This window comes from Linepithema humile, chromosome 2, assembly GCF_040581485.1.
Source record: "Linepithema humile isolate Giens D197 chromosome 2, Lhum_UNIL_v1.0, whole genome shotgun sequence".
Classification (NCBI taxonomy): Eukaryota; Metazoa; Arthropoda; class Insecta; order Hymenoptera; family Formicidae; genus Linepithema; species Linepithema humile.
Window position 1 is genome coordinate 34,489,580 of NC_090129.1, and position 10,919 is coordinate 34,500,498.

Genomic DNA, 10,919 nt, shown 5'->3' on the forward strand with positions numbered 1-10,919 from the left:
AAGAAGGCATAAATATATTGTAAAATCTGATATATTAATTTCGTGTAATGTTTTCGCGATATTCTCTCTGCATGTAAAGGACTGGAATATTTTCCTATATAACGTGAGAAAGCTGCTTAAAGCGACGATGGATTCTTCTGCTACAGAAGTCCGCGTAAAAACACTATTCAGGACATTTTCGCTTTTGTTTACATCTATCTGCTCCTACATAACATTATCGCGCTACGACCTAAAATCTTCGGACATATCCAAATTGGCCGCAGTTGAACTCGCATTGCGGGCCGGCGCACAGACTTTTCAAACGACTAGTGCTTTAATCTTTATAACGTCTTTTTGTACATCTTTATTTATTCTCCAAGTGTCGTTTGATAATCGCAAATTCCATTTTCGAAGTTCGGGTAACTCCGAGTATTTGTGCTGGACAATTCAGACCACGGCGGTAGTGGATTCTCTCTCTTTAGTAAGTAGCCGAAAACGTAACATCCGAGCTCATTTGGTTTATTGAATAATCGTACAATTTAATATTAAAATTAATATAAGCACGAGATATAAATAAATAGAAAATTTTTAAAATTATTAGCTACCCAATAAGTATAAAAAGTGAAATTACATGCTACAGAAATTATAATAAACAGAAAATCGGAAACTAATTGATAATTAAGTTTTACGGATGTAAATGTAATATGAAATTATTAAACAGATGTAAAGAAATTGTTGAAATTGAAGGACATTTGGGTATATTTCCTTAAAGGTCCTTCTCTCTCGACGGTTAACAATTCAAATTTCACACAAATATTCATAATGTTTACTCATTTTTCCTTATCTTATTGATCATACTTGTAATAAATTTCGGATAACACAAGCCAATAGATTGATTCAATCACAAAAATTATATCCTTCGTATATTCATTATAGATGACTTCGCTTTTCTTTCACTGTTCTAACTGTTGAATATTCTACAAATATTTTATTTCTCAGAAATATTAACATATATATCCCATCAAATTTATCGTAATTTTAATTTTAATTCCACTTTTGACAATAAATTAAAAACTAAAAAATCAGTTATAAATTTAAACAGAAAATAAAATTTATTACATTACATATAATTATAAAAATAATGATGTCCTACCGTTTTGATTCTTTTCAAATCGATACAATTTTTTTTCTCCAAACTGTAGTAATTGTAAACGTTTCAGAATTCAGCAAATGATAATAAAAATCGTTCAGATGTGAATGCTGTGAATGTAATGTAATTCATTTCATGAGAAAGATTATTCCACTTATTAGAAAAAAATATAATAATTTTATCGAAATCGAAGAAACTCACTTTTAAATGTTTCTTTGTTTTCTTTAATTTGTATATTAAAGAACCAATTACATGAATGTCTCTTTAAAAAAAATTGTAATTTTTTTTTAACAAATCTCCTACAGAGATACAAGTAGATTAAGGAGTTAGATCAATCATCTAAGAAAATGTATGATTAATCATCTGAGAAAATGTATGTTCAACATGAAGACGAATATATTACTATTACGGGCATGTCAGGTAATTATGATTACAAATATTCGCTATACAATAAATCGAATCATTATAAAAGTATCAATGTTTTACCAGGTCGTCTGCCTGAATCGTCAAATATCGAAGAATTTAAAGAAAACCTATTAAATGGAATAGATATGGTTACCGAGGACGAACGTCGTTGGCCAGTGAATAAACAAAACAGCAGTCTGTCATGCCGATTCGGCAAAATTAAAGATCTTGAAAGCTTCGACGCTTTCTTTTTTCAGATGTCTGAGGAAGCGCATACGAAAGATCCACAACTTCGTATGTTGTTAGAGGTCACATACGAAGCAATCGTTGACGCTGGTGTTAACCCCACTACTCTGACAAGATCTCGTACGGGCGTTTTTGTTAGCGTCAACCCAGAAAATGGCAAATTGTTGACGGAAACTCCTAGTTATGCAAACGGTTTGTATATTTTGAAAATTGACTCCAAATCATCAATTAGTTGTTTAATTCTCAATATATTTTATATGTAAAACAAAGATTTCCCGAAACTTTAATACAAAATCATATTATATCTTTGTTTTGAAAAACACATAAGATTCGGGATTTCTGTCAAGCCAAAATCTCTAACATTAACTCTGCTATAAAGTTATAAATTGACATGTATTTAATATATAGAAATACCTTGAAATCGATCAATTAAAATTTTAATTTTTTAATTTTGGTTTTATTTTTTAGAAATTGTGTTAGCTGAATCGAAAATTTTTTATTATAAATTACAATAAATTATTACATTAAATTATATAATTTGGAGAAAAAAGAAGCATTTTTTTAATCTCGAGATTGCAAATATACTCGTAATTTGTCTGCGTATCATTGCTTATAAGTACTTGTAGCTTCGTTATATTTATGCGCTTTGAAAAAACCTCTTAAGAACTTGCTTTTGAAATCATAAAATAAAAAATCTAACAAATCAATCTTTCAAAGTTTTAGACAAAAATACTACATTATTAGTAATAATACTTTTATGGCGCAAATAAATTGCAGCGCCGAAGATTTCATATTGTTGAGATGAAATTGCTTCGTTTGCAGAATTCCGATGTTATGGATCAATGTTGGCTAACAACATCTCCTCGGTATTTAAATTTATTGGACCCAATTATGGCACAGCCTGTTCGTTGTTCGCTTTGCATCAAGCAGTTACTGCGATACGCACCGGCGAATGCGATGCCGCTATTGTTGCTGGTTCGAACCTTATACTGGAACCGAGGTACTCACTTCAATTGGAACGTTTACAAGTACTGTCCACAGATGGTAAATGTAAAGTGTTCGATAGCACGTATGATGGTTACGTGAGAGCTGAAGCAGTGGTAGCGATATATTTGCAGAAGAAAAAAGACGCACGCAGAGTATATGCCACGGTAATTCGCACGAAAACGAATACGAATGATTGCACGTTGGAGTACAGCGGGGCCTCTAGCAGAGAAATGCTGAACAAATTGATACGCGAAATATACAAAGAAGCGGAGATTAAACGTGCAGATGTGGTTTATGTAGAAGCCCATGGTATCGATACAGTAGACGAAGAAATCAAATCGATCAATGAAATGTTTTGCCAAGATCGCACTAAGGAGAAACCACTATACATAGGCTCCGTAAAATCCAACATGGGTCATGCAGAAGCCGTCAGCGGACTGTGCTCAGTTATTAAAGTCTTGATCGCGATGGAAACAAACAGAATCCCTGCAAACTTACATTTCAATACCCCAAACTCGAATATTTCCGAGTGCAATGGACGTTTGCAAGTGGTCGCTGAACATATGTCATGGAATGGTGGTTTTGTCGGTATAAATGCATTTGGCTCTAGTGGTAATAACGTACACGTCATTCTTCGCAGTAATTCGAAGTTGAAGCCACCAGTATCAAATTTAGAAAAGCTTCAATTACTCGTCGTATCGGGTCGTACGAAGAAAGCCGTACACGTATTACTAGACAATGCAAAGAAGCATAAAGATGATAAAGAGTTTATTTCATTATTACATGCTGTGCATGCCAATAACATACCGGGACACATAATCCGCGGCTACGAAATACTGCAGCGCGATAAAACCCGTAAATTGACAAGAAAGAACAAAGATATGAAACGTCCCATCTGGTTTATATTTTCCGGTTTAGGTTTACAACGGCCGTCCATAAGTTCCGAATTACTTTTCATCGAACCCTTTCGAAAAAGTCTGAATCAATGCAGAGATATATTACTTCCTATGGGCATTTATCTCATGACATACATTTTAGATGGCACTAAAAAATCATGCCGAAACATAGTTAATTCTACCCTGTCGATTGTGACTATCCAAATCGCTCTCGTTGATTTGTTGAAGTCAATGGGAATCATTCCTGATGGCATGATCGGATATTCTATTGGAGAACTCTGTTGTGCATACTGTGACTGTGAAGAATTCACACTGGAAAAAACTATCTTAACGGCGTGCAATAGCAGCAAAACAATCAAATATGCAGCAACAGAAACAGAATATTCCAATCTGTTATCAGGCACTATGAAGAAAGTCTGTTTGGCTTGGGAAGATATCAAGAAGTATTGTTTTACTGATATCCGCCATGATATCATCCTTTATATCTGTCACTATTCTACACATTCTTTTACCATTTCCGGTCCTTCCGAAAAAATAGAAACATTCGTAAAAGAATTGCCTAAAACAATTGGCAAAGAGATTGTTTTTCAAAATATTAACAGTTATGGTGTTGCTTTTCATAGCAAAAACATGGCCGAGATCGAATCTCAATTGATTGCCGCAATTGAGAAAATCATAACAAAACCAAAACCAAGATCGTCCAAATGGATTTCTAGTTCAATAAATCCCAAAGTTACGGAAGAAAATCAACTCCGTCATTTAAACTCAGCGGAGTATCACGCAAAAAATATGTCATCGCCTATACTGTTTCTGGAGACGATTAAGCATATTCCAGACAATGCGATAATAATCGATATGATGTCGCATTTATGGTCATACGATATTTACAAATTATTGCCAAAAACGGTAACTAAAATCAGTCTGCAAAACAAGAATGATCCAATCAACGCTACTTCTTTATTGTTCGCAATAGGTGAACTGTACATGGCCGGCGTACAACTTGACATCTCAAAGTTGTATACGCCGTTAAGCTTTCCCGTCGGTCGCGGAACACCAATGATCGGACATCTGATTAGATGGGATCATTCCATATGGTGGAATGTACCTAGATATGAAATGGAACAATGGAGAAAGTACATTGAAATAGATTTGTCGAATATAAGCCACGTCTCAATGGGATATAAGATAAACGGAAAAATGATTTTTCCACAAACTACTTGTCTATATTTGGTGTGGAAAGCTTTTGCATCAATGCAGAATACGACGTTTGACCAGTGGCCTGTGGTCTTTAAGCGTGTACGGTTTCAACATATCATTTTTATGTCAAAAAAGAAATGGATCAAATTAATAATAAGCATTTCAAAGAACACGGGTGCTTTTGAGATTTTCGAAGACAAATCGGTAGATATGATCGCTAGCGGATACATCCATGAACTTTCTATCGCAGAACGTCAATGGACGCTTCCATTATCCGATATACTTAGTTCTTTGACATTAAAAATGTATTTTATAAACGAGAAGCATATTTTCAAGGAATTAAGTCTACGCGGATACGAAGACAACAATTTAAGTTGCATAAAGTATTGTTCTAATAGCGGTCAATACGGTAAACTTATGTGGCCTGGTAAATGGATACCGTACATAAATAGTATGTTTCAATTTAACAATTTGCTGTATATCAGTCGCGAACCACAGTATATATCGTATATTCAGGAACTCGCAATTAACCCTCTCCAACACAAACTTGAATTATTACAAAATTACACTTTGCCGATATATAATTACCAATACTTTGGTATCAGATCAAGTAGTATTAGTATTAAAGGATTAGAAACTTTGACACCTTGGTGGCAGAAGCCTCAAAGCAATATCAAATATGAACAATATCATTTCGTGCCCTATGAATTTGGTCCTAATGACATTCCGAACAACAGACAAGATTCCGAGAACAGCCAAAAGGATAATACAGCACTTACCGTGTTGTTGCAAATCATGTGCGAGAACCTGACAACGCACAAAATTAAAATTGTAGAAGTCGCTGATAAACGAGCTAGAGAATCACTTTTAGGACCGCTTGTACGCAATATACTTCGTAGCCTTGAACCCTTGATTACCGTAAGTAAATTACTAGATTTCCGTAAATAGTACTGTCATAATTTTAGGAATTAAAGAAAAGTTTTCTGAAAAATTATATTCAAATGTTAGATTGTAAAATAAATAGCAGCATTAAAAAATAATTAAGCAATGATCAATTTTTGAAGTGTGTTGATAGGAATACTTGAAAAGTATTAAGAATTGCTGAAATATTAGTAAAGAATTAGTAAAGAAATGAGAATTCCAACAAAACACATAAAAAATTGGAAATGTGTTTCATGATAATTTTTTATCTTATCCCCAAATTTTATATTCGCGCAGAATGTTTTTAATAGGTCGAAAAAGTGAAAGATAAGCTCTGTTCTGGACGTTCAGTCTTCACCATTTCTCGAACTTTTGAAAACATCTTGTATTTTATATTAAAAAAAAGTAATCACACATATAATATTTGAATGTTATAAATACTACATTCATTCACATTATTTGCAAAAACTTCTGTCATTTCAGATCAACCTGACAGTGACTATTGCATCTTTTAATGATCACATGAAATACAGCGAGCAGGACCTTAAGTGTAAGATTGTGGCAACGGATGCAAGCAAGGTACCCCCCGCTGAAAATGCTCATCTCGTTATAGCAGCGGATGTTTTATCAAACCACTCTGACATCGTTCTCCGCAACTTGATAAATGCTTTAAGCCCCGAGGGTTTCATTCTTTTAGAAGAAACTGCCGAACAAGAAAAATCACTAGATATATCGTCTTATACAAATGTGGTATTGGTCGCAAAATATATTGATGCAAAAAGGACGTATATATTGTTGAAACAGAAGGAAAAGAACAAAAATAAGGTTAAAAATATATTTATAACAAATGATGTGAAAGATTGGTTAAAGGATTTGAAAGCATATAAAGAGTATCAAAACGTACTTCTCATATGTTATAACAAAAAAATGGAGGAGAGTAAAGTAAAATTTAATAATAATAATGGTAAGATTAAATAATAATAAATATTCAAATAATAAAAATTAAAAAATAAAAAATGAAATAAATAAATTAATAATAATTAAAACTACATATACACAGTTGAATGTGTTCAATCCTATATTATTTTAGAAAATAATTGGACAATTCAATGAATTTACAGAGATTCAATTGTCACTTTTATAACAAACAACAATCTTGTGAGTGTTTTCGATCATACAAAAATCTTACAGAAATCCTAACGTTATTGCTGTAAAAATGTTTGTTTCAGTAATTGCATAATAATATTTAACAGCATACAGTAAAAATTGCAAAAGAAAACCGAATTATTCTTTATATAAAATAAACCAAAAATATAGAATAATATTTATAATCAATAATAAAACAATAAATATACTGTTAAGAATAATTTCCTCAATTGTTCTAACGCATTAATATCAATCAATTGTAAATACATTAGTAAAATATTTTGTCGTTGCAGGTATTATCGGATTAGTGAATTGCATACGGAAAGAATATTGCACTGTTAAAACGCGGTACATTTATGATCAGATACATACTAGACCTTTAAATCTTAAAGCTGAGATATTGACAAATAACTTTTATAAGATTCAATTATGCAAGGGATTAGTAGCCAATGTGTATAAAAATAATAAATGGGGCAGCTATCGATATTTACCATTAGATGCCGTGCGCAACAAGTTTTCGGTGGCACACGCCTATGTCGGCACTGCGATGGAAAATAATTTGCACAAATTGATATGGATTGAGAGTCCATTAAATTGTTACATGCCCAAATCAAATTCAAACAAGATCATCTGCAAAGTGTACTACGCGGCGATTAATAAAGAGTAAGTTTTAGCAAGCTTCATTCTCATTTGTTTTAACTAATAATGAAACAAATAATAAAAGATATTAATGAATAAATTTCATACAAACGACAGAGATGTATCGTTAGCAAAGAGCACAATATCACTGCAAGGTGTCTTAAAACCAACAATGGACGACCACTATGACGTGATTGGGCCGACACTGGGATGTGAGTTTTCTGGAAGAGACAAGGCTAACAACAGATATATGGGAATAGTCAAAACCGGAGGATTGGCGAGCACTGTGCTGGCAGATCGGAATTTCCTTTGGAACGTACCCGATAAATGGACATTGGAAGAAGCGGCGACGATACCGATCGCTTATGTGGTTAGCTATTATGCACTGTTTGTACGGGGTGACCTGAAATCCACAGAAAGTATTTTGATTCACAATGGTGCGGACCATATTAGCCAAGCTGCAATTACTATCGCTCTACACGCCGGTTGCACAGTTTTCACTACCGTTTATACGCAAGCACAAAGACAATATATCAAAGATGTCTTTCCGAAATTGACCGATGAGTTTATCGGCAATATCCAACATTTCGTAGAATTTATCCTTGCAAAGACGGAAAAACGTGGAGTTAATGTGGTACTGAACTCGCTGCCAAAAGAGAAACTACAAGATACCATAGAATGCCTCGCAATTGACGGTCGTTTTCTTGATTTAACGAACAACGAAAGTACAATGTCTGTACAAGATAAATTCTTTTACTATATAAACCGCTGTATAGATTTATTACACAAAAATTTGTCGGAAAAAAAGAAAGTGGTAAAGCTCGTTCAGGAAGGAATTGATAACAACGTCGTACGTCCTTTACAGAGCGAAGTGTTTTCAAAGTACGATCTTGAAAAAGCATTTAAATGCCAAACAGATCAGACCGATTTTTGTGATTTCAAAAAAGTACTACTGAAAATCCATGACGATCAGGTAAGTGAGGCTGAATTAGTGGACCCAGGAATCTATGCCGTGCGACGTGTTTACATGAACCCGTGTAGAACGTACGTGATAGTCGGTGATCGCACAATCAGTGAGTTCGGTTTAGAACTAGTCAACTGGTTGATCATCCGCGGTGCAAGACACATCATTCTTGTAGCTTTGTCGGACAAATGCACGGAATATCGGAAATGGTGCGAGCAACGCTGGCAGGACAACGGCATTAAAGTTGTCCATTACAAGCACGATCTTACAACACTACTTGGTGTCACATGCATGACCACAGAGAGCCAGATATCGGGGCTATTTCCAATAGGAGGTATATTCAATCTGGCAGCCTTTCTGCGTGATAAGGCTATTGAGGATTTAGAAGAGGCCGACTTCAAAGCAGTGATGTTACCTAAAATCGACATAACAAGAAATTTGGATGTACTTGATTATTATTTCCCAAAATTGAAATACTTTGTCGTATTTTCGTCCATGACAGCTGGCCGAGGTAATAAGAATCAATGCAATTATGGTTTCGCAAATTCTGCTGTGGAAAGATTGATTGAACAAAGAAAAGAATCGAAAAAACCCGGTCTTGTTATTCAATGGTGTGCTGTCGCAGAGAGCTTAATAATAGGTAATTATGTTTAAATTTACAAAAATTTGCTATAGCTTTATCTCAGTAAAGTAGTTTTCATTACATTGCAGATCATGCCTAAGCGCGTAATCGAATATGTAATTTAACTTTGCAATAATTCCTTTCATTAATACACTGATTTCATTCTGTGTAAAAAGATAAATCGTACTCGCATATCTCTCATAGAATAACTAATTATCTAATATATTTATATTCTATGCAATTACAATAATATTTTAATCATAATAAAAACCAGTTACAAAATTACGCGATAATTACAAAATTTATTTTTGTAAAATAAATTAAATTTTAGTTTATTCAATAAAATTGCGCCTTTGATATGTCTCTTTTGTAGATATTATAATTTTTGATAGTAATTTTGAAAACCGAAGTATTGTTTTAAAGAACTATTATCTTGTTATTTATACCACACATTATAATTTACTCATTCTAACGATATTATTTTATGTCCATCTTTCTAGATGAGGAAAATGACATTGCCATCACAGCCGATACTATACGAAACATATCGAGCTGCCTTGAAGCTTTGGATTATTTTCTTCAGCTCGAGACTCCTTGTCCTGTGTTATCTGCAAGTATAATGAGAAACACAAATCCGTAGCCATGGAACTTGATTATTTTAAGGAACTATTATCTTATATTTATACACTGCACATACCACAAATTATAATTTATTCATTCTAAATTGAAAAAGAAACTATTACTTCGCTACTAGCCATAGAGGCATAAATTTAGTGAATCCCGACGAGTGTCTGAATACTTTGAGTATGACTTCGCTGAAGGAGATAGAAGTAAAGCAGGCGCTTGGAGTTATTGTATTATCTCTAAAGAAACCTGTGCGTTTACTATCTCGAATTTGCGCGATCTAGCCTTGTAATTGTTCTTAAATTTTTATTCCTTATTATATATGCATGTTATTATTTATCACAGAATATAAAGCATTGTTTATTAAAGTAAATGTCTAGATTTGCTCAACGGTGTTACGACAATCTCCATGAGTTCGCGTGTATTTTTTTTTATTGATTTATTTTCTAAACACAAAAAAATTTATTAAAAATTGTACATCTGCAATGTTTATTTTAATGTAATTTTAATCTTGTGTTTTTAGATATTTATATACCATTCTAAAAAAATTATCAACTTTTGTTCACTTTATATACTTTATAAAAAGAAAAGATTTAAATAGCAATTACTATTTACAGGTGCTAATTTCATTAATGACACGAACTAGTAATTTTTCATTGCTCACAATTATTTTGTCCATAAAAAATAGCGATGTCCAATTCTTGCGACATTTATAACTTATATATAGCTTATAATTGTATTATATTTTAAATCTATATTATAATTTAGCAGATTTTATCGTGGTTTTATCACTTTTTAACTGCTTTGTTTTATTTTTTTATATCTGCGCGTGAAATTGTTAATCGAAATCAAAATATATTTATCATTGCTGAAGCAGAAATATTGTTGATTTATCGATAATGCAATGTAAGTCGCGAGAAAATTGCCAGTTTGCTGACAATTGAGAAATGTTTATAAAAACTAACATATGTACGTAATGTAATTGAATACTTATAATTTTTAAATAGAAAAATTGTGAAAATATAACATTCTTTAGCAATTGCAATTTATCTTTACATGCAAATTTTAAGTATCATTGTTTTAAATTTTGTAACAATTAAAAAGCATAGAATAATATAGCAATAAAAATTGGTTATGCTAGAA

The 10,919-nt window shown here is 32.8% G+C and overlaps 1 protein-coding gene across 1 annotated transcript; it reads left to right on the plus strand.

Annotated features, from left to right (window-relative positions):
* Positions 1-114: 114 nt before the first annotated feature.
* On the plus strand, positions 115-10,821 carry LOC105672402 (fatty acid synthase-like). The gene is made up of 8 exons (XM_067349079.1): positions 115-460; positions 1,435-1,549; positions 1,619-1,972; positions 2,603-5,778; positions 6,265-6,745; positions 7,221-7,590; positions 7,684-9,170; positions 9,653-10,821. Exons 2-8 carry the CDS (start codon positions 1,501-1,503, stop codon positions 9,790-9,792), a joined length of 6,057 nt encoding a protein of 2,018 aa, XP_067205180.1. The 5' UTR covers positions 115-460; positions 1,435-1,500; the 3' UTR covers positions 9,793-10,821.
* Positions 10,822-10,919: the final 98 nt, after the last annotated feature.